Source organism: Pelecanus crispus, chromosome 7 (assembly GCF_030463565.1).
Source record: "Pelecanus crispus isolate bPelCri1 chromosome 7, bPelCri1.pri, whole genome shotgun sequence".
NCBI classification, from domain to species: Eukaryota; Metazoa; Chordata; class Aves; order Pelecaniformes; family Pelecanidae; genus Pelecanus; species Pelecanus crispus.
Window position 1 is genome coordinate 40540220 of NC_134649.1, and position 21153 is coordinate 40561372.

General features: G+C 64.0%; 2 protein-coding genes across 9 annotated transcripts; both read left to right on the forward strand.

Annotated features, from left to right (window-relative positions):
• Positions 1–418: 418 nt before the first annotated feature.
• On the forward strand, positions 419–6732 carry CPNE9 (copine family member 9). Its single transcript, XM_075714436.1, has 21 exons — positions 419–495; positions 2020–2060; positions 2140–2186; positions 2457–2560; positions 2768–2807; positions 2979–2981; positions 3431–3507; positions 3705–3768; positions 3884–3987; positions 4068–4172; positions 4557–4598; positions 4708–4783; positions 4855–4908; positions 5024–5085; positions 5356–5402; positions 5478–5659; positions 5811–5938; positions 6057–6159; positions 6236–6293; positions 6392–6465; positions 6580–6732. The coding sequence occupies exons 1-21, from the start codon at positions 419–421 to the stop codon at positions 6730–6732; spliced, it is 1641 nt and encodes a 546-aa protein (XP_075570551.1).
• Positions 6733–8065: 1333 nt separating this feature from the next.
• On the forward strand, positions 8066–20935 carry BRPF1 (bromodomain and PHD finger containing 1). Of its 8 annotated transcripts, none has more exons than XM_075714429.1 (13): positions 8066–8661; positions 9858–10817; positions 13249–13411; positions 14536–14667; positions 15013–15159; positions 16124–16436; positions 17369–17683; positions 18937–19224; positions 19332–19479; positions 20034–20170; positions 20263–20381; positions 20505–20659; positions 20752–20935. In XM_075714429.1, the coding sequence occupies exons 1-13, from the start codon at positions 8066–8068 to the stop codon at positions 20933–20935; spliced, it is 3657 nt and encodes a 1218-aa protein (XP_075570544.1). The 8 variants fall into 8 exon arrangements, with proteins under 8 accessions (XP_075570544.1, XP_075570546.1, XP_075570543.1 ...); XM_075714431.1 differs by having other exon boundaries at positions 17372–17683; XM_075714428.1 differs by having other exon boundaries at positions 15013–15141.
• The last annotated feature ends 218 nt before the right edge of the window (positions 20936–21153 follow it).

Genomic DNA, 21153 nt, shown 5'->3' on the forward strand with positions numbered 1-21153 from the left:
GCGGCGGAGCCGGGCGGCGGGAGCCGCTCCGCCGAGGGCGCCGCTCGCTATAAATAGCCCGGCCCACGCTCCGGGAGCGGCGGCACCGAAATAGCACCGAGCCGGGGCTGAGCCGGGACCGGGAGGGAGCCCCCGGCGGGGCGGGAGTCGGGGCTGAGCCTCCGCCGCAGCGGGCTGGGGAGCGGAGCTGAGTCCGCGGCCCCGGACGGGAGGTTCCCGGCGGGGCGGAGCTGGGCCGGGACGCGGTGCCGGGGCTGAGCCCCCGCCGGGGCCGAGCCGTCGCGGGTCGGGCAGGTCCCCGGTGCCGAGGTGCCCGGGGCGGTGCCGGGGCCGTGCGGGGCCGTGCCCGCCCCCGGGAGCGCCCGCCTCGGCAGCGCGGGAGGAGGCGGCGCGGAGCAGCGGCGGCGCCCGGGCGGGGATGGCGTCTCCGGGAGCGCTGGAGCCGGCGGCCGGCAGCGTGCCGGGCACCAAGGTGGAGCTCACCGTGTCCTGCCGGTGAGCCGGGAGCGGGGCGGGGGAGCGGGCGGGCGGGCGGGGGCTGGCGCCCGGACACCGGGGGGGTGCGGAACGCACGGGGATGCGCTGCGGGGTGCCCGTGTCCCGCAGCATCCCGCTGCCCGCCGGTGAGCCCCCGGCCCCGGGGGGGTGTGGGCTGCGGGTCCCCCTCGCTCCCCGGGTACCGCTCGGTGCCGCGGCGTGTGCCCAGCGCCCCTCTGCCCGGCTGTCGCCCGTGGGGAGAGGTCCCGTCCCCTCCGGGGGGTCCCGGGGGGTGCTGGCACCGGGCACGGCTCCGCGGCGCGGCTGCGTGGAGGGACCCACGCGGGGTGGTGCTGGTGGGGTGCCGGTGCCGGCTGCAGGCAAGGCTGCCCGGCGCTGCCCGGCTCCGTGAGCCCCGTGGGAGGCAGCAGGGCCAGGAGTGGGTCAGCGTGCGGCCCATGGCGGGACGGGGGCTGCGGGAGAGGCGCTGCTCGGTGCCTCCGGCTCCTGGCGGGGTCCGCGGGGCAAGCGGCGGCTGCCGAGGCTCTGCCGGTGGCTAAAGACGGCCCGGCAGAGAGAGGCACCGCTGCCCCCGCTGCCCGCGCCCGGGGGGTCCTGCCCCCAGGGACCGGCACCAGCGGCGTCCCCCGTGCCGGGGCGCAGGGAAGGCCTGCGGCCGGCCCCGCAAAGGCCCCTGCCCGGCTGGGGCGGCTCCGGCGGGGCCCCGAGCTCTGCAAACTCCAGTCTGGGCCGGGGGCTGCCGTGCCCCCTCCCTGCGGCTGAGCCCCTGCCCTCCCTGCCAGCCCCTCTGGGCAGCGGGGCCGTGGGGGCCGGCGTCCCCGAGCCAGGGCCAGGGTTCGCTCCTGGAGACGGCCCAGGGCACGCGCAGGCTTTGCCTTCGCAGCCCCCCAAGAGCTCAGCCCCATCCAGGGCTGCTGCGGGAGCGCTGGGGGTCGGGGGCCAGGGGAGCTGGCTGAGCCCCACAGCCCCCAGCCGTGCCCCAGCCCACCCTGTGCAGCCACCCCAGGGGTGCGGGAAGGATCCCAGCGGAGCCAGTTGCAGCCCCCAGCACTTCCCGGTGTCACACCGTGCAAAGGACAAGGATCAATCGCTCTGCTGGCGGCTACATCGGGGGCGCGGAGCTGGGCCCCGCCGGCTGCCCAGCCCCTGCTCTAAGCGTCTCCTTTCTTCTCACTTCTGCGCCCCGCCATTAGCCACGCTCCCACTGCCGGGGCGCGGCGGGCACTCAGCTGGCGCCAGCGGCACGGGGGAAGGTTTCATCCTCTAAATGGGTTCCCTGTCATGTTTAATCATTGTCAACGCTGGAGATGCTGCTCCCCACTCACCCCGCTGTCCCGCCAAACCTTGCGGTGGGAGCCAGCGTGTTCCCCCGGGGTGCTGGGGCTTTTGGCCCCCGGTGCCGGCATAGCCTTGCCACCTGGTGCCATCCCCTGATTGGAGCGGGGGGGGGAGGACATGGGGACCCCCTGCGGAGCCGGGTGGGTGGCACCCAGGTGGCTTACGCCTGGCTCTGTCCCCCAGGAACCTGCTGGACATGGACACCTTCTCCAAATCTGACCCAGGTGGGTGGTGGGACCAGGTGGGGGGCACAGCCTGGGCATGGCCCTGCATGGCAGCCCAGCTCTGCTCCTCTCTCCGCAGTGGTGGTCCTCTTCATGCAAGGCTCAGGGAGCAGCGAGTGGAAGGAGGTGAGCGCAGCCCCTCTCGCCGGCTCCCTGGGGAGACTCCCAGCCCTGTGCCAGGGGTGCTGCTGTCCCCAGTGCCCCCATTCCCAGCTAATCCCCAGCTGGGTTAAATGGGCCCATATGGCCACCCACGTCCACGCTAATGATCCCTCCGCGTCCACGCTAATGATCCAGCCCCGCCAGCAGCCCTAATCCCCCTGCTGGGATTAGCGCCAGGGCAGCTGCGATGGGGAGGGGCTCGGGGGGGGGCCACCCTCACCCCTCTCCCTGCAGTTCGGACGCACCGAGGTGATCGACAACACCCTGAACCCCGACTTCGTCCGCAAGTTCGTCCTCGACTACTACTTCGAGGAGAAGCAAAATCTCCGCTTCGATGTGTGAGTGGGGCAGCCGGGGAAGGGCTCAGCCCCGGTTCGGGGTGGAACAAAGCACCGAGTCAGTAATAAATAACGATAATAAGGATAATAAATAACAATCTTAAATAAGGATACAGCAGCGAAAAGCATGGATGGGTGGGGGAAGCGGGGCTGCATGCCAGGGTCCCCCCCAGGCACCAGCTCAGGGCTCTGCTCTCCCATCACCAGCTACAATGTGGACTCCAAGAGCTGCTCCATTTTAAAGCAGGTGAGCGCAGCCTGTGCTGGGGGGGGCGCATGGTGACGCCCCGGGGTGACGCCGCCGTAGGGCGCCCCGAGGCCGTGCCCTGTGTGGGTGCTGGCAGGGGGGACAGGTGCCCCCAGCCTCGGGGGGCTCTAACCCTCTCGTTGTCTCTCCATGCCCCATGGGGACTGGCAGAAGGTAGGTGCCTGCCATGCAGCAGCCCCTGCTCTGCCCTGAGAACCCAGCCCTCGTGGGGGTGCTGGGTGGGGCAGGATGGGGTCAGGACCCACCACAGGGGTGGCTTTTGGGGTGCAGGATGGGTGTAGGGTGGTCTGAGGGGTGCAGGATGAGTTCAGGGCACATGGGGTGGCTCTGGAGGGATGGGTCCAGGGCAAGTGGGGTGGTTCTTGGGGGGGGCACAGGGTGGGTCCAGGGCTGGCCCTGGGGGGTGGTCCTGGGGGTGCAGGATGGGTCCTGGGCTGGGGGGTGGCTCTTGGGGCACAGGGTGAGTTCAGGGCACTTGGGGTGGCCCTGGGGCAGGGTGGCTACAGGTCCCATGGGCGCGTTGGGAGGGCAAGGGATGGGTGTGGGCGGTGGGGGGCTGGAGCAGGAGCCCCTGGGGTCTCAGCACTGTGCTCGGGGTGCAGGACTTCCTGGGACAGGCGTTTGTGGCGCTGGGGGAGGTGATCGGGTCCCAGCGGGGTCGCCTGGAGAGAGCCCTCACGTGAGTCATACCCCGAGGAGGGGGTCCCGCACCGTGTCCCCAGCCACCCGCCCCACGGGACCCCTCCCTGCACGTCCCCTGCTGGGGACACCCGCCATGCTCCCCAGCCATGGGGCACAAGCCCCAGCCCCAACCCCTCCTCCTGCCCCTGTCTTGCCCTCTTTGTCCCTAAGCTGACCGGGTGCCTCTGGTCCCAGGGGGGTCCCGGGGAAGCGGTGCGGGACCATCCTGCTGCTGGCCGAGGAGCTGAGCAACTGCCGGGTGAGTGCCTGTGTCCTGCCAGCAGTGAGGTGGGGGCTGCACGGCCCCCCCGGCGCAGGTGGCTGCTGGGGTCGGGGGCAAGGAGGCAGCCGGCGGTGATGGTCCCTGTCCCCAGGACATCGTCACGATGCAGCTGTGCGCCAACAAGCTGGACAAGAAGGACTTCTTTGGAAAATCTGACCCCTTCCTCGTCTTCTACCGCAGCAACGAGGATGGCACGTGAGCGCGGGGGCCCGGCAGGGCGGGCAGGGTGCCGGCATCACCGTACGGCGCGCCCCGACCCTGCCCTCTCCCCGCAGCTTCACCATCTGCCATAAAACGGAGGTGGTGAAGAACACACTCAACCCGGTGTGGCAGCCCTTCACCATCCCCGTGCGCGCCCTCTGCAACGGCGACTACGACCGGTACGGGGACAGGGATGGGGACGGGGACGGGGACAGGGGCAGCTGTGGGGCCAGAGCAGGGAATGAGCATCTCCTTCGTAGGTTTGGCCCCGCCGCAGCAGGCAGCTGACAATTGGGTCCTTATTGGGGTTTTTTTTCCCTTTTGCAACCCAAATTACATAAAGGCATCCCCCTCCTTTCCAGGGCCCCCACCGTGACCCAAATTTCCTGCTTCCCTCCTGGCAGAGACGTGGGCCGGGCAGGCGGGGCGGCTCTGCCAGCGGCTGGCAGGCAGGGTGCTCGCTGTCGGGGTGCTGCGGGGCTGGGTGTCCTCAAACCAGGGGGGGCCAGGGGGGCTGTGCCAGCCAGGCTGGTGGCTCACCCTCTGCCCGCCTTTGCTTTCAGGACGGTGAAGATAGATGTGTATGACTGGGACCGGGATGGGAGGTGAGGCCGTGCCTGTCTGGTGGCGGGGGACATCGGGGTGCTGCCACCACTTCGTGGGGTGCCCCTTACCGGGGTGCCTGGCTGCACCTACCCCACGCTTCTCCCACAGCCACGACTTCATCGGAGAGTTTGCCACCAGCTACCGGGAGCTCTCCCGAGCGCAGAGCCAGTTCACAGTGTATGAGGTAGGGCGGGAGGCCGGGGCGGGGGACCGGGGTCACCCCATGCTGGGGCTGACCCGCCCCTGCACCCGCAGGTGCTGAACCCCAGGAAGAAATGCAAGAAGAAGAAGTACGTGAACTCTGGCACTGTGAGTGGGGCTGGGGAGCTCCTGGGACTCCTGCCTGTGGGGGCCGGGTCTGACCCCCCCCCGCCGTGCCTGCCGGGGGTGGGGGGTGTCCAGGTCTGACCCCCTGTGCCCGCAGGTGACGCTGCTCTCCTTCTCCGTCGAGTCCGAGTTCACCTTCGTTGACTACATCCGGGGCGGGTGAGTGGGGGGCCGGGTGCCCCCCGGCTCCCCGAGACCCGCCACGGGCGAGGGTCTCGGGGCGACGACAGTGGTGATGGCACAGATTCAGCCGGGGGTGATGAGGGGGCTGGGGGGGGGCAGGACAGCGGCCCCGGGCTGTGGGGTGGTGGCTGGGGAAGGGGGGTCCCAGGCAATGGCTCCTGGGGGGGAGGACACGCCACGCTGTGGGGCTTGAAGACAGCATCCCCGCGCCATGGGGCCGGCAGCCTCCCTCGCTCTCCCCCCAAGGACACAGCTGAATTTCACCGTCGCCATTGACTTCACGGCCTCCAACGGTGAGTGCGGGTGGTCCGGGGGGGATCCCCATCGACAAAGCCGTGGGGCGGGTGCCGACAGGCGCTGTGCCGCAGGGATGCCATCGCAGCCCACCTCGCTGCACTACGCGAGCCCCTACCAGCTGAGCGCCTACGCCCTGGCGCTCAAGGCAGTGGGGGAGATCATCCAGGACTACGACAGCGACAAGCTCTTCCCCGCCTACGGCTTCGGCGCCAAACTCCCACCCGACGGCAAGATCTCCCACCAGTTCCCCCTGGTGCGCCCTGTGGGGGGGAGAACGTTGGGGTGGGGGTGCCCAGGTGGGCGGTGGGGGGGAAGCACCCACCATGGCTGCATCCTGCCCCAGCAGCCTGGGGGGCACACTGGGAGCTGTGGTCCCCCTCCAAGTGCCCGTCCCCGTCCCCCAGAACAACAACGTGGACAACCCCAGCTGCGCCGGCATTGAGGGTGTACTGGAGTCCTACCTCCAGAGCCTGCGCACCGTCCAGCTCTACGGTCCCACCAACTTCGCCCCCGTCATCAACCAGGTGGCCGGGTGAGCACTGTGGGACTTTGTCCCCTTTTCTGTCACCAAATGCCACCGGTCCCACAGTGGAGGCGGCTGCCCCACACCCGTGGGGCTGCTGGAGGGTCCCCATCCCTTGTCCCCATAGGGCGGCCGCCCAGGTGACTGATGGCTCACAGTACCACGTCCTCCTCATCATCACCGACGGCGTCATCTCCGACATGCTGCAGACCAAGGAAGCCATCGTCACCGTGAGTGCACCCTCGTTGCCGTGAGTTCACCCCACACCGGGTGGTGCCCGGCTGCCACCCTGCCTCTGCTCCACAGGCTTCTGCCCTGCCCATGTCCATCATCATTGTGGGAGTGGGTCCGGCTGAGTTTGAGGGTGAGTTGGGGCTTGGGGACACCAGGGAAGGGGGATGGAAACACTGTCCCCGGTGGCCAGCCCACCGAGGCTCGGTGACACCAGCTGTCACCCCCCAGCCATGGAGGAGCTGGACGGTGACGAGGTACGGGTGTCTTCCCGTGGACGCTATGCTGAGAGGGACATCGTACAGGTAACACCGGCACTGAGCCCGGTCCCACCACGGGTGAGAGGTGCTCAGCTCCTCTCTGACCCCTGCAACCGCAGGGTTGTTTCCAACTGGGCTGCAACCTTCTTTCCCTCGAAGTTTGTGCCATTTCGGGATTACGTGGATGACTCGGGAAACCAGGTGCTGAGCATGGCCCGCCTGGCCAAGGATGTGCTGGCTGAGATCCCCGAGCAGCTGCTCTCCTACATGAAGACCCGTGACATCAAGCCTCGCCGGGCAGACCCCCAGTAGCTGCTCCATGGGCTGTGGGGCCGGCCGGTGGGGCGAGGACATGTGTCACGTTTGTTCTGACGGTGGCCAGGGCTTAGCCATGGAGATGTGGCCTCGCCAAGGGCGATAATCGGCTGCTGCGGCTGGTGAACGGGGCTGGGACCCTCTTCTTCTGGCAGCGGGACCACGGGGCTGGACGTCCCCGGCTGCCCCTTCCTCCTGCCCGGCCGGGGCATTGCAGCGGGGCTGGCTCGGACCCTCCTGTCCCGGAGGAGGACGCAGCAGGAGGGCCGGCAGCTGGGCGCAGGCTGCTGGGGGGCCACGCTGCGTGCCCCCCGGGAGGGCAGCCTGGCTCCCTTCCCCGGGGAGGAGGCTGACCCTGGGGCTGGGTGTGCGCCGGGTGTCCCAGCCCCGCCAGCTCTTTGGGGCGAGGGGTCTCACCCCGCTCCTGCCTGCGCCCCATTCCTGCTTGCACCCCATTCCTGCCTGCGCCTTGTCGCTCAGCCGAGCGCCAGCACCGCGGCCCTCGGGCTCCGGTGCCCCGGTGCTGGCCTGCCTGCTGGCCTGCCCGTCCCCCTGCCTGCCCCGCTGCCTGCCCCGCTGCCCCCCTCCCTGCCCCCCTGCCTGCCCCGCTGCCCCCCTCCCTGCCCCCCTGCCTGCCCCCCTGCCCGTCCCCCTGCCTGCCCCGCTGCCCCCCTCCCTGCCCGTCCCCCTGCCCTCAGCAGGGCCTGGCCCCGCAGCCGGGGGGTGCCGGGGCGGCTCGGCGGGAGGGCAGGCGGGGTCTGTACCGCATTACCGACTGTAAATAAACTGCTCCAACCGGGCCTGCTGCCGTGCTGGGCCGGGCGGGCGGGGCGGGGCGGGGCGGGGCTCCCGGGCGGCGGCCGTGCCTGTGATTCGGAGCGGCAGATTCGCCTCAGCCTGCGCGGCGCGGCGCGGCCCCCGCCCGCCTCCCCGCTCCCTCCGCCGTCCCTCCGCCGTCCCTCCCGCCGTCCCGCCCCGCTCCGCTCCGTCCCGTCCCGCCCGGCTCGGCCGTGCCGAAAGTGCGGTTGCTAAGGGCGGCGCGGCGCTTTACCCAGCGGCCGCCCCGCGCCAGGCGCCGCCGCAGCCTCCATTGTTGCGGCCCGGCCCGGGCCCGCCGCCGCCGCCGCCGCCCATGGAGCCGCCGCCCGCGCCCGCCCGCTGAGCGCGGCCCCGGGGCCGGTGAGCGCGGCCGGAGGGAGGGGAGGGCGGGCGGGCCGCCGCCGCCGGGGCCCGGGGAGGGGGCGGCGGGGCGGGGGGCCCGGCCTGGCCTGGCCTGGCCTCGCCTCAGCCCCCCTCGGCCCCGCTGAGCCCCGCTCGGGCGGGCGACGCCATGGGCGTAGACTTCGACGTGAAGACCTTCTGCCACAACCTGCGGGCCACCAAGCCCCCCTACGAGTGCCCGGTGGGCACCTGCCGCAAGATCTACAAGAGCTACAGCGGGATCGAGTACCACCTCTACCACTATGACCACGACAACCCCCCCCCGCCCCAGCACACCCCCCTGCGCAAGCACAAGAAGAAGGGGCGCCAGGCCCGCGCCGCCAACAAGCAGTCGCCCAGCCCCTCCGAGACCTCCCAGTCGCCGGGCCGCGAGGTGATGACCTACGCCCAGGCCCAGCGCATGGTGGAGGTGGACCTGCACGGCCGCGTCCATCGCATCAGCATCTTCGATAACCTCGACGTGGTGTCCGAGGACGAGGAGGTTCCCGAGGAGGTGCCCGAGAACGGGAGCAATAAGGAGAACACGGAGACTCAGAGCGTCCCGCCCAAATCTGGCAAGCACAAGAACAAGGAGAAGCGCAAGGACTCCAACCACCATCACCACAACGCCTCGGCCGGCACCACCCCCAAGCTCCCCGAGGTGGTGTACCGGGAGCTGGAGCAGGACACCCCTGACGCCCCACCTCGCCCCACCTCTTACTACAGGTAATGTCCGTGCCTGGGGCGCGAGGAGGCTCCCAGGCAGCTCTAGCTCGTGCCCTGGCTCCGGAGGCGGAATTGGCCCTGCTCTGTGCAGGCGGCTTGTCCGTGGCTCCTGGAAATGGCCTCCATCTGCCTCTCCCGGGTCCCACAGAGCTGGCCATCCCATGGCTTCAGGCCCTCGGAGCTCTGTCTGGCGTCGTGCCCTGGTTTTGAGGGGTCCGTGCACCTGCAGAGCGCTCAGTCGCTGCTTAGGTCATTGCTGGCAGTTGGATTGCTGCGCTCTTTCCTCGATGGGATGGCAGGTACGGTTGTAACAAAAAACAAATGCGCCCTCCTGCCTTCCCCACTGCTCCTCAGAGGTATTCTGGGATAGCTCTAGAGTCCCCCAGCACCACGGTTTACCTGTAAGATGTGTGTGTTTCCGGGCTTAATGTGTCTTTGTTGTCCTACATTTTTTCCATGAGTGGTTTGGCAAGTGCAGTGGCCCAAAATAATACCTCAAGCAGGGAGTTAATACTGAACCAAAGTAAGGCTTGTGTGACTGCCCCTGCTGTCCAAGTCACCACGTGCCTTGAAAAACCAGCACCGCGTTCCAGGGACAGGATAATGACGTTATTTTGTGTCAGGGTGTTAGAAAAGAAACCTCTCCCTGAGGTGTCTGCAGTGCCCCTTGCTGCGATGGTGGGGGGTGGTTGCCATCAGTCACTGGAGGAGCAGCCTCGGGGTTCGAGCGCTTTCCTCTTTAAATAACATCATCCCCTCACCCTCAACTGGGAGTGAAAGAGAAGGGGGTGCAGCCGCTCTCACTAGGATTAACGAAACGCGGTGCCTCCGTGCCTGGTTGCTGTTGTGGCGTGGGCATGAGGCCGCTGTCTCCAGAGCACCTGGCACCTGCTTGGTGGCTTGTGCAGGCTCCCATCTTGCACTGATGAGTCTCCAAGGCCCGTACCTCGCCCATTAGACAAGGGTTATCTTGTCTGTGTCGTGCCCAATGCGCTGTTGTGCCGCTGCGCTGCTCGGGGTGCAGCAGCACCTCCTGCTTCTGCATGTTCCAGCGTCATCCCTGTTGTTTTTTTTTTTAACTTATCGCTTGGCTGTAGCGTTTAAACATTCCCTCAGCCACGGCCTGCGGGAGATAGGGCTCGGCATCTCTGAGACCCCACCGGCCATGCCCTCACCCTCCCATGCTGTCCTTCCAGGTACATCGAGAAGTCAGCCGAGGAGCTGGATGAGGAGGTGGAGTACGACATGGACGAGGAAGATTACATCTGGCTGGACATCATGAACGAGCGGCGGAAGACTGAAGGCGTGAGTCCCATTCCCCAGGAGATCTTTGAGTACCTGATGGACCGGCTGGAGAAGGAGTCCTACTTTGAGAGCCACAACAAGGGGGACCCAAACGCCTTGGTGGATGAGGATGCTGTCTGTTGCATCTGCAACGATGGGGAGTGTCAGAACAGCAACGTCATCCTCTTCTGCGACATGTGCAACCTGGCTGTGCATCAGGAGTGCTACGGGGTGCCCTACATCCCGGAGGGACAGTGGCTCTGCAGACGGTGCCTGCAGTCACCCTCGCGAGCTGTGGACTGCGCCCTGTGCCCAAACAAGGGGGGGGCCTTCAAGCAGACGGATGATGGGCGCTGGGCACACGTGGTCTGTGCCCTCTGGATCCCGGAGGTGTGCTTTGCCAACACCGTCTTCCTGGAGCCCATCGACAGCATTGAGCACATCCCGCCTGCGCGCTGGAAGCTGACCTGTTACATCTGCAAGCAGCGTGGCTCCGGGGCTTGCATCCAGTGTCACAAAGCCAACTGCTACACCGCCTTCCACGTCACCTGCGCCCAGCAGGCCGGGCTGTACATGAAGATGGAGCCCGTCCGGGAGACAGGGGCCAACGGTACCTCCTTCAGCGTGCGCAAAACCGCCTACTGCGACATCCACACACCGCCGGGCTCCGTGCGCAGGCTTCCCGCCCTCTCCCACAGTGAGGGGGAAGAGGAGGAGGAGGAGGAGGAGGAGGAGGGGAAGGGCTGGAGCTCTGAGAAAGTGAAAAAAGCAAAGGCCAAGTCTAGGATCAAGATGAAGAAGGCACGGAAGATCCTGGCAGAGAAACGAGCTGCAGCGCCCGTGGTTTCTGTGCCCTGCATCCCCCCGCACAGGTATGACCCGCCACCCTCCCTTGGCTGTGGAGAAATTTCTCCCTTTCTCCGTGCCTCGTGTCCCACTTTCCACGTGGGCGTTATGTTGTTCCTCTCCTTAGCTTTTCGTGCAGGTACTTTTTGCTTTGTTCTTGCAGAGGGCTGTTGGTGGTTTCCTCTGGGAGTCCTGCAGAGAGGCAGGACGATGCGCTGCCCCACAGAGGTGTCTGGGCCCTTGGCGGAGCAGGAAATAGCTGCTGTTAGTTTAATGGCAGAGAACAAACTTGGCAGGACGCGTCAGGAAGCAGCTGGGGGTTCCCAGCACTCCCTTCCTGTTGTGCTGACCTCAGGAGCTGGAGTAAACTGGGGAGGGAGGAGGGGGCTGCTCTCCTCTCTGCTGAGGTTTGCTTTCTCCCAGGGCTGTGCTGGGGAAAAGAGGGAAGCGTGGGAACAATGCAGGCGTGGAAAATGGGCTAACCCCGGGCGTTATTTTGGCTCTGGAACAGAGAGGTCTCGTATCGGGATCCCTGTGCCCTGCTGAGCACAGCTCATCCATCCCAGCAACCACTTAACCCTGGCTGGGCTTCCTCAGTGTTTCGTGCCAGTCGCAGGCAGCAGCTCTGCCTCGGCGCTGCCTGTCGGCACGGGGCTGGGCGGCAGCAGGGCGCTGAAAGCCTCTGCACAGCTGCCTGCGAGGGGTGGTTGGAGAGGACCGGGACTCCCGCCTGCTGAGGGGCACGGCTGGCGTGAGGTTGGCTTCACAGCACGAGGGCAACGCAGTCGGGAAGGTACCTGAGGCCTTGCCAGGGGTCGTGTTTCTGTCACGTCCTGACTCTCAGGGCTCACAGGAAGGCGCAAACACACGGTAGTTACGGGTGTAAGCGCCGTGTGTCTTGCTTTGGTCTGATCGTTGGGCTGGCGCACAAATCCCAAAACACGAGCATCCAAGAGCCTTGCCAGAATTTGTCAGCGTAGTTCATAACTCTGGGTGTCCTTGGCAGTGTGCAGAAGTGCGTAAAAGCATCTTAGGACGGTTTTGGATCTTGCCGTCACCCTGCAGCAGGCATCGTAAGGTTGAAGTGCAGGCTGGGCACAGAAGTGTTTGCCTTCATGGTTGTGAACCACCACCCCTGAGCTGCTGAGCTCTACTCCTCCCCACGGCGGGAGCTGTGCCAGGGGTGTAACCCTGTGACACCCTGGCACTGTACCTACCGGCCTGTCAAGCACGGCTGTGACAGCGCGGGGACATGGGACCGCTGCTCCCCTGCAGACCCTTGAGACTGTCTCCTGTGGGGGGGAGCACACAGAAGCCCTGGGCTTTGCTCTCTGGGCAGCGTTCTGATGACTCGTGGAGGCAGGTCTCTGATATGGGGCTGGTGGCTTTTTGCCACGGTCTGTTTGTGTCCTAACCTTATGTTTTTGCTCACTTGGGGCTTGCTCTATAGCCAGAGCCTCTTTTCTTATGTGTGGACTTGTTGGCAGGCAGTTTGTAGGCTCTTGCTGCTATCGTTGCGCTCACAGCGAAACCCACACTGAGCTAGAAGCTGTTAACCTCTCCCCAGGCCTTCCTGTTGGGATTAATTATTTTTCAAGGGCTGTTCCAGAATGCCAAATATCTTCCTGTGGGAGCTGTGCTTGGCTGGCGATGGCACATGAGGCTGCTCTCCCCAGCCTCTTCAGCTGAGGCTGATGCAGGTCGGGTCATCCCCTGCGAAGAGCTGTCCCTGTGAGGTGTGGAGGTGCTGGGGGTTCATCCCTTTGGCTCCCCGCTAGCAGGGCATCTCTGTCCAGCTTTGCTGAACAAGGCTGTTCCAGCCCCTCCAGGCTTTCTGCTGTTGTAGAGAGTAGGAAAATCCCTTTTGTGGTGTTTTGCGCTGTTTAGGGTAGTCCTTCTTTAGCTTGGATAGGAGCTCTGTTGTGCTTGTGCCTCCTGTCCCCTCCTCACGCTTTGCCAGGTTTGGTCAGGTTACAGGCTCCCTGGGGCTTGAGTTTGTCGGTAACGTTTGGCCAGGGCCTTTGTCACTGTGAGTGACCCTCAGCCAGGTAAATAACAGTTTTGGGATAGCAGTGCTGTAACACTCGCGGTCTCAGGGACTGTGGGAGCTGTTAAAGGTCCAGCCCCTGATGCGACTGTGCTGTACCCTGACCTGGCACAGCCTGCCCCAGGCTTTTGCCCGAAAGTTGGCAGGAGGTAGAAGGGAAAAGTCTGTTTTGGAGAGGCAAGGCTAGATGTTTCCTGGCGTCCTCCATTGCAGCTGACGTGGGGCGGGTGGCTGCCCTGCATGACTTGGTGTTACAGAAATTCCTGCCACAGGAAAGGGTGTTCCCTGCCCAAGATGCTTCTCAGCTGCTCTTGGGTGGCCTTGCTGCTACGTCCCCCCTGCCAGGGTTTCTCCTGCAGCAGCCAGGCTTGCCTTGTTGATGGGGTCTGTGGTTCCTCTCCTTTCTTCAGGCTCAGTAAGATTACAAACCGTTTAACCATCCAGAGGAAGAGCCAGTTCATGCAGAGGCTGCACAGCTACTGGACTCTGAAGAGACAGTCCCGCAACGGTGTGCCTCTGCTCCGCCGCCTTCAGACACACTTGCAGTCACAAAGAAACTGCGACCAGGTAAGGGCTGCTCGTTGGGGTGCTGCAGGGAATCCTGGCTGTGCGCGCGTGCTTCCTGCGCCTTCAGAGCTGTGGGTTCAAAGCCTTTGCTGCATGTGGTGCCTGCAGGTGCAGAAGTGGGGCCGGGGGTACGAGCTCCCAGACAAGGAAAGGGCAGCCCCAGCTGCTTTTGTTGCTTCACCTTCTTCTCCGCTCTCGGCATTCAGAGATTTGCCAGGCAGCGACGCCATTGGCAGCCTGCCACAGGAAGGGAATCCTGCTCTTTCATGCTGCTGCGCAGAAGTTAGCTCCTTCCTCGTGCCCATGTTTAGCTGGTGGCGATGGCAAACCTGTCAGAAATGGCTCTAGTCTGAGGCTGCTGTGTCAGTGAGTGTTGAGAGAGATGGCTGGAGATCTCCAGAAACAGTCTGGAAGGAACCAATGCCTTGCTTCCAGTTTCTGAAACCACTCCAGGAGCACTCCCTGAGGGTGCTGCTTCCAGCCCACTGTCTGCCTCAGCCCTTAGTCAGTGCTTCACAGATGTGAAGTCTCTGGTGCCAGAGAGGAAGATTTTTTTCTCTGGCTCCCCGTCTAAGCTCTAAATCTTTCTTTCTGAGTCTTTTGAAGACTATGACTGGGCAGGGGTTTCTCCTGCCTTTGCCCCCTCTCATTTTTTATTTGTTGGAGAAGAATTGAGACTGCTCCTGCTCATCTTTGGCTACAGCAGAATAAAAGTCAGCATTTTTTGGTGCTCCAGAACTGAAAGCAACTAGGGCTGTGTTCCCTTTTTGCCCTGTTGCCCTTTGCCGGAGCTCTGAACAACAGCACAGACCCTGCTATTGTTGATCTGTGCTCTTGGGCAGCTGCAGGCAGTCGGTCACGTTAGGAAGAGTGTTTCCAGAGGCTCGGGATGTCCGCCATCTGGCATCATTAGGGGTTGGTGACCAAGGAGCAGGTATTCAGCTCTGGCTAGAGGTCAGACTGTTTCCGAGTCACCCGCCTAGGTTACAACAAGTGAACCAGGACCTTTGCTGAACCAGCGGGCCAGGCATGCTGGTTCCCTTTGCCAGGGAAGAGCCCCAGCACACGGTCAGGAAGGTGGAGATGAGAACACATCTCCTGTCAGCTCATGGTCTCTGATGTTCCCGCAGAGAGATACTGAGGATAAGAACTGGGCCCTGAAGGAGCAGCTGAAGTCATGGCAGCGCCTCCGCCATGACCTAGAGCGTGCACGCTTGCTGGTGGAGCTGATACGCAAGCGGGAGAAGCTCAAGAGAGAGACGGTAACCATTGTTTGCCCCTCCTTGGGGAGCTGCTGGGGTGGGCACGAGCATGGGCTCTTTAGGGTGCTGTAGGGCGTGTGCCGGGGTCCCCTCAGCCGTGCTGTGCCCTGCCCCGGCGGCTCTGAGCAAAGGTGGCTGCTGCGCAAGGCTGAGGCGGGACGCGCAGGTGCTGGAGCCGGTGTTACACCTCCGCTCCCCAGAGATGGGGGCGAGGTGCAGTCCTTGCCCCTCACACGAGGAGAGGTGTCGCTGTCCTGCAGGGCAGCACCGCTGCTGCCGGGGGACTGTCCCTGCTGCCTGGCTGCTGGGCAGGGGGCTCAGCCCCGCTCCGTTCCTCTGTTTCAGATCAAAGTGCAGCAGGTGGCACTGGAAATGGAGCTGACCCCCTTCCTCATCCTCCTCCGCAAGACGCTTGAGCAGCTACAGGAGAAAGACACAGGCAACATCTTCAGCGAGCCGGTCCCTCTGTCTGAGGTAACAGAAATCTACGAAGTAAGAACCCCCTTCCCCAGATTTCTACTTCACTCAAACTTGTCCCTTGCTCGTGCCAAGGGCTGCCCGGGGTGCTCTCCGGTCCGGAAGCTGCCCTGGGCAGCCCGGTGCTGGCTCGTGCATCCCAGCACCACTCACCCAAGGGGGGTGTGCAGCGATGCCCCTCCTGGGTGAGCTGAATGCAGAACAGCTGAGCTTGTGCTGGCCAGGAGCACAGCACTCAGCTCTTCCTCTGCACGTGTCGCTGGTGACTTCCCAGTGTCTGTGAGCGGTTGGGGCTTCCTGCTGGGAAAGGTGGAATGCCAGCCCTTGGCAGGCGGCACGCTCTTACCTGTCCTCTCGTGAAGGCCTCCGCTAGGCGACAGACTGAGCACAGCACAGAAATGGGTTTGACCCCTAGACTGTCACTGCTGGGGGCACGGGAAACGATTCTTGAGACCGTCATCAAGTCCCTGCCTAGGGAGGTAGGGAAAGGCCGTGCCGGCTCTGCACAGCTCTGGCAGCAGGTCGGCACGGAGGTGTCTCAGCAGAGCTGGGGAGGAAGGCTGTGCGGTCCCACCTGCAGCCATTGCTGCCACCTGGACGGTTCTGTTTCACCTGTCTGTACTCACCCTCGCCCCCGGGGGCTGTGCTTGCAGCTTCCTCCCCCAGGGAATGCCGTGTAGCACTCTGGATCCCAGCTGCCCGCAGACAGGAGGAGAGGACGGGATGCTGCCATGTGCGCTGGAGCCTTAAAAACGCTTCAGAGTGTGTATCTGCTCTAACATGTTGAGTACAGCACATGGGCTCCCTAGTCCGGAGGCGTTACTGTTCCTCAAGCTGCAAAAGCAGACGGCATTCCCCGATGTGCATTTGGGCAGAACACAGGGAGCGATACCTGATTCCTCTAACGACTGTTTTCTTGGAGCAGGTAATGCTAACTGATGGCTCCCAGGCTCTTAGCTCTGGCTCTTTCCTCATGCAGGTCCCAGACTACCTGGATCACATCAAGAAGCCGATGGATTTTCAGACAATGAAACAAAACCTAGAGGCCTATCGCTATCTGAACTTTGATGACTTTGAGGAGGATTTCAACCTGATTATCAACAACTGTTTGAAATACAATGCCAAAGACACAATCTTCTACCGGGCAGCCATCCGTCTGCGGGAGCAGGGAGGCGCCGTTCTCCGGCAGGCTCGCCGGCAGGCGGAGAAGATGGGCATTGACTTTGAGACAGGCATGCACTTCCCCCACTGTGTAACGGTGGAAGAGGCTCAGGTCCAAGACATCGAGGACGGTGGGTACTCATTCCCTGTCCCAGGGGACGAGGGCTACTTGGAGGTAAAACCTGGGCAGAGTCAGGGCACCTGGGGGTCTGTTTGAGCTGCCTCCCACGGGAGGTTCAGTCGGACGCCTGGGCTGTGGTGCCTGCTCCCTGGGGAGGTGGGGGCTTTGCTAGCCAGGTACCTATCGGCCCCATTAGCTTGGTTCTAGGCAGTAGCTTGTCTGTGTGTCCTGCCTGTCCCTTGGTCCCTTGTCCTCCTCTTGGTCAGAGCAGGGGGCTGCCTGGGACGTGGGTACCAACACTCGCCCTGGCGCTGGCCGTGAGCTGCTGAGGCTCCCGCTGTGCTGCCTGGCTAGAAGGCCTGACTGCCCCTGGTCGGAGCTGTGTGCTCCCCCTCTCTCCCCAGCTGCGGGCCTTGCCGGCTGCCGCGCGGCTCCTGATACCTCTCAACCAGATCTCACTGGCTCCATGGTTGTAGATCTGCTTGTCTTTACTGGGCAGTGGAGAGCACTGCCAGGAACAGCTTGTCAGAGAAGGATTCTTTCAGGTCCCCCTCTCCCAGCTCCAGCATGGGATGGCCTTGGTCAGGGGAACTTCCCAGCTCTGTAATGCTCCAGGGATCCCTTTGACTCTTGGTTTTCCTGTTACAACCCCCTTTTTTTTTTCCTGCTGTGTCCTTGCCCCAGCCGATGGGAACCCTGGTATTCTCCAAGCTGCTGATCAGCCTGCCTTCCCCAGCAGTCCCAACTGGCTTGCTTCCCACAGGGCTCCTTCCTGGACCCTCCAGTTCTTTTAGGGTAACTTCCCATCTTCACAGCTGTTTGGTACCATGTCAGCTACTTCCCTCCTACAGGGAACCTGGATTGCCCCATGCCCTTTCACGTAGAGGAGCTCCAAAGACTTCCCAATTCCTTTCATCCATCTGCTCCTCTTTGTTCCCCCAGAAGATGTGCGGCTGCTGCTCTCGGAGAATCAGAAGCACCTGCCCTTGGAGGAGCAGCTGAAGATCCTGCTGGAGCGGCTGGATGAGGTCAATGCTGGCAAGCAGAGCATAGGACGGTCCCGCCGGGCCAAGATGATCAAGAAGGAGATCACAGTCCTACGGCGGAAACTTGCTCACCCGCGGGACCTGGGCAGAGACGGGCTGGAGCGGCACAGCTCCTCTGCCAGGGGAGTCCTGCAGTCGCACAACCCCTGCGAGAAGGACCTGCAGACAGACAGCGCTGCAGAAGAGAGCAGCAGTCAGGAGACTGGCAAAGGTACTGGTCCCTCCAGAATACTGCTGGTTTTGGGGAGCTGTCTGGGGGAGAGGCCGCCCTGCCGGGCACCTCCCGAGGCAGGAGGGCTGTGTGGGCAGCTCCCCGCACACACCTTGCTCTTCGCTCCTCCTTAGGAGCAGGGCAGGTGGCCTCTCAGGGGGCAGTCCCTTATCTCCCGTTCCCCTGCGGGGATTCCTCATTTCCCATAGCACAGGTGGGCGTGGAGTACAACATCTGTGCCTCCTGGGGCTACCTCCCAGTGTGCCTATCCAAGGATGGTACCCCACTGGGTAGTCGGTAGTGAGCCGTGCCAGCCAGGCAGGGGGGATTGACAGCCGAAGGAGGGCACCTCCTGCATCTGGAACAGCCGCAGCCTGGTGTGCATTTGTCTCTGGGGAGAGTTGGCAGGGCGCTGGTGTTTGCAGCTGCGGTCGGTGTCCACCGGGTGAGCTCGCCTCCCGAGTGGCCGAGGAACTGGATGTCGTTCCAGAGACTGAGTGCTTTGCTGTGAGGGTCCCAGCTGTGTGATGTGGGGCATGAGATTGATCATTTCCTCCTGCCAGCTCTGCCATGCTGCCTGGTTTCTCGAGGCATTACGGAGGCTTACGGCTGCCTTCAGTGTCCCTTCCTGCTTGCAGACATGGGAGGGGGTTGCAGCAGCCCTGACTGCCAAGCTCCAAATGCCCTCCCAGCACTGGGAGCCAAACGTGGGCCAGCCGCCAGCTCCCTGGCCTCCTGGATGGAGACACTGAGCTGGGCTCCGCAGGGAGCACAGCAAAAGCTCCAGGCAGAACTGCCAGGTGTCACTGGGGGTTTGCCACCTCTGCATCCCAGTCCTGCCCCACTAAGCACTGGGAAAAGCAGGCTCTTCTGCAAGCAGGGAGCGTTTTAGTGTCTTTGTCTTTTTCAAGGGTGCAGTGGAGCTTCTCAGCTTCTGCGTGTTGTGGGAAAGGTTTATTCCTGCTTGCTTCCTATTCTTGACTTCTGTTTCTGTGAGGTTGCTGCCTGGGAGAAAGGAGGGCATCCCTGGCTGGTGGAGCGTTCTTTGATGTCCCCATCTAGCTCTTACTGTCAGCAGACTGGATAGTTTGACCCTGAGTTTGACCCTGAGGACGCAGGCATGGCAAAGATCAGGATGGAGGATCTTCTGAGATAACATTCTCGAGAAATGAAGCTGTTCCTTGGTGCCGCTGCCATGTGGTCCCTGCCAGGTTCCGCAGGCTGCAGCCGACGCCTTCTCCTCCCTCTTCCAGGTCTGGGACCCAATTCTTCTTCCACCCCAGCACATGAAGTTGGCAGGAGGACCTCAGTGCTCTTCTCCAAGAAGAACCCTAAAACTGCAGGCCCTCCAAAACGTCCAGGACGCCCCCCAAAGAATCGAGACAGCCAGATCACTCCTGGGCATGGGAACAGCCCCATCGGGCCCCCCCAGCTCCCGATAATGGGGTCCTCCCAGCGGCAGAGGAAGCGAGGGCGAAGCCCGCGCCCCAGCTCCAGCTCGGACAGTGACAGCGATAAGTCCACCGAAGACGCTCCCATGGGTGGGTGCGGCAGCTCCCCCTGCGCAGCTGGGCGGCCACGGCCCTGCTCTGAGCATGTGGCAGGGTCCCACGCGGGTGTAACGCTCTTCTGGTGGGGTGTTTTGCAGACCTGCCAGCCAACGGTTTCAGCGGCGGGAACCAGCCAGTGAAGAAGAGCTTCCTGGTGTACCGCAACGACTGCAATCTTCCCCGGAGCAGCTCCGACTCAGAGTCCAGCAGTAGCAGCAGCAGCAGCGCTGCCTCAGACCGTACCAGGTACCGTCCCCAGCCCAGCTCTGATGGCGCTGGTGCTGCCCGGGGTGGCAGTGGGTGGCTCTCGGCCTTGAGTTGCTGGATGAGGAGCCTGTTTGGTGGGACCCATCTCGTTCACCCTCCTGTGGCCCAGCTGCAGTTAGCTAAACCCTAGAAAGCTGCGGGTTTTGTGCCTTTTTTTTAATGTAAAACCTAAGGGAGTGAGTGTGCAGCAAAGGACAAGTAGGGAGCATGAACCGGGGAATTCCCCCATGGCACAGCGGCTGTTCTGGCCCTGCCAGCAGCCAGCTCCAGCAGGTTCCTGCCTACGCCTCCAATTTGGATCAGTGCATGTCTTATGGGTCCTCCCGGGTGAAACTGGGTGAGGGTCTGGTGGGCGCCCTGGCAGAAGCACTATCCCACCTTTCTTCCTGGTATCCCTGCCCGGTCCTTCGCGGTGCCGAGGCTGGCAGTTGGAGCCCATGAGCCCTGGTGTCCCACCGGGCTGGCCCTCTCAAATGCATATTCTGGAAGCTTAACATAGCTCCTACCACCAGGTCTGCTCCCTCTCTCCACAGCACAACACCCTCCAAGCAGGGCAGAGGGAAGCCATCTTTCTCCCGAGTGAACTTCCCGGAGGACAGCAGCGAGGACACGTCGGGGACGGAGAATGAGTCCTACTCTGTGGGCACGGGGCGAAGCGTGGGGCACGGCAGTAAGTATTGCGGCCGTGCAGCCGCGTGCCTGGCCGGTGCCAGTACCTGGGGGGATGCGGCTGACTCCCCTCTCCCCTTTCCTCCGGCACAGTGGTGCGCAAGGGCATGGGGCGTGGCGCAGGGTGGCTGTCCGAGGACGAGGATTCCTCCCTGGATGCCCTGGACCTGGTGTGGGCCAAGTGCCGGGGCTACCCCTCCTACCCGGCGCTGGTGAGTACCGCCGGCCACGCGCTCCCGCCTGCCTGTGGGGCCTCCACAATCCACGTCCCCCTCCCGCAGAGTGGCACTTGGGGTCCCCGTTCCCCTCTCAGCCCTCCCCTGCTCCTTCGGCAGATCATCGACCCCAAGATGCCGCGGGAGGGCATGTTCCACCACGGCGTCCCCATCCCCGTGCCCCCCTTGGAGGTGCTGAAGCTGGGGGAGCAGATGACTCAGGAAGCACGCGAGCACCTCTACCTTGTCCTCTTCTTCGACAACAAGCGCACTTGGTAAGGCCGGGGCACCGGGGGCTTCGGGAGGGGGGTGGGGTGTCCGGAGACGATTGTAACCCTCAAACGAGGTGGCCCCCCGCTCCCCGCAGGCAGTGGTTGCCCCGGACGAAGCTGGTGCCTCTGGGGGTGAACCAGGACCTGGACAAGGAGAAGATGCTGGAGGGCCGCAAGTCCAACATCCGCAAGTCGGTGCAGATCGCCTACCACCGCGCCATGCAGCACCGCAACAAGGTGCAGGGCGAGCAGAGCAGCGACTCCAGCGAGAGCGACTGAGCCGGCCCCCGCCGCCGGCCGCTCCCCCGCCGTATCTCAGGGCAAACGGGGGCCCCCCCCGTGCAGCTGGTCTGCACCCGCCGGGGACCGGCACCGGGAGGGGGGGGGCCGGCCCCCCCGCGCCCCCCTCACTCTCTCTCTCTCTCGCATTCCCGCTGCCCGCCCCCGCCCGCGGCTCCCCGGGATGTTCTGGCCGCCGCCGCGCCCCGGGGCGGTCC

What these genes read in the sequence shown, in the direction of transcription:
- CPNE9 (XM_075714436.1), top strand. Translation starts at nt 419, where the DNA reads ATGGCGTCTCCGGGAGCGCTGGAGCCGGCGGCCGGCAGCGTGCCGGGC. An exon ending in TCTCCCACCAGTTCCCCCTG is followed by an intron (nt 5,660 to 5,810) that starts GTGCGCCCTGTG and finishes CCCGTCCCCCAG; the next exon opens with AACAACAACGTGGACAACCC. An exon ending in GGGTCCGGCTGAGTTTGAGG is followed by an intron (nt 6,294 to 6,391) that starts GTGAGTTGGGGC and finishes GTCACCCCCCAG; the next exon opens with CCATGGAGGAGCTGGACGGT.
- BRPF1 (XM_075714429.1), top strand. Translation starts at nt 8,066, where the DNA reads ATGGGCGTAGACTTCGACGTGAAGACCTTCTGCCACAACCTGCGGGCC. An exon ending in CGCCCCACCTCTTACTACAG is followed by an intron (nt 8,662 to 9,857) that starts GTAATGTCCGTG and finishes CTGTCCTTCCAG; the next exon opens with GTACATCGAGAAGTCAGCCG. An exon ending in GAAACTGCGACCAGGTAAGG is followed by an intron (nt 13,412 to 14,535) that starts GCTGCTCGTTGG and finishes ATGTTCCCGCAG; the next exon opens with AGAGATACTGAGGATAAGAA.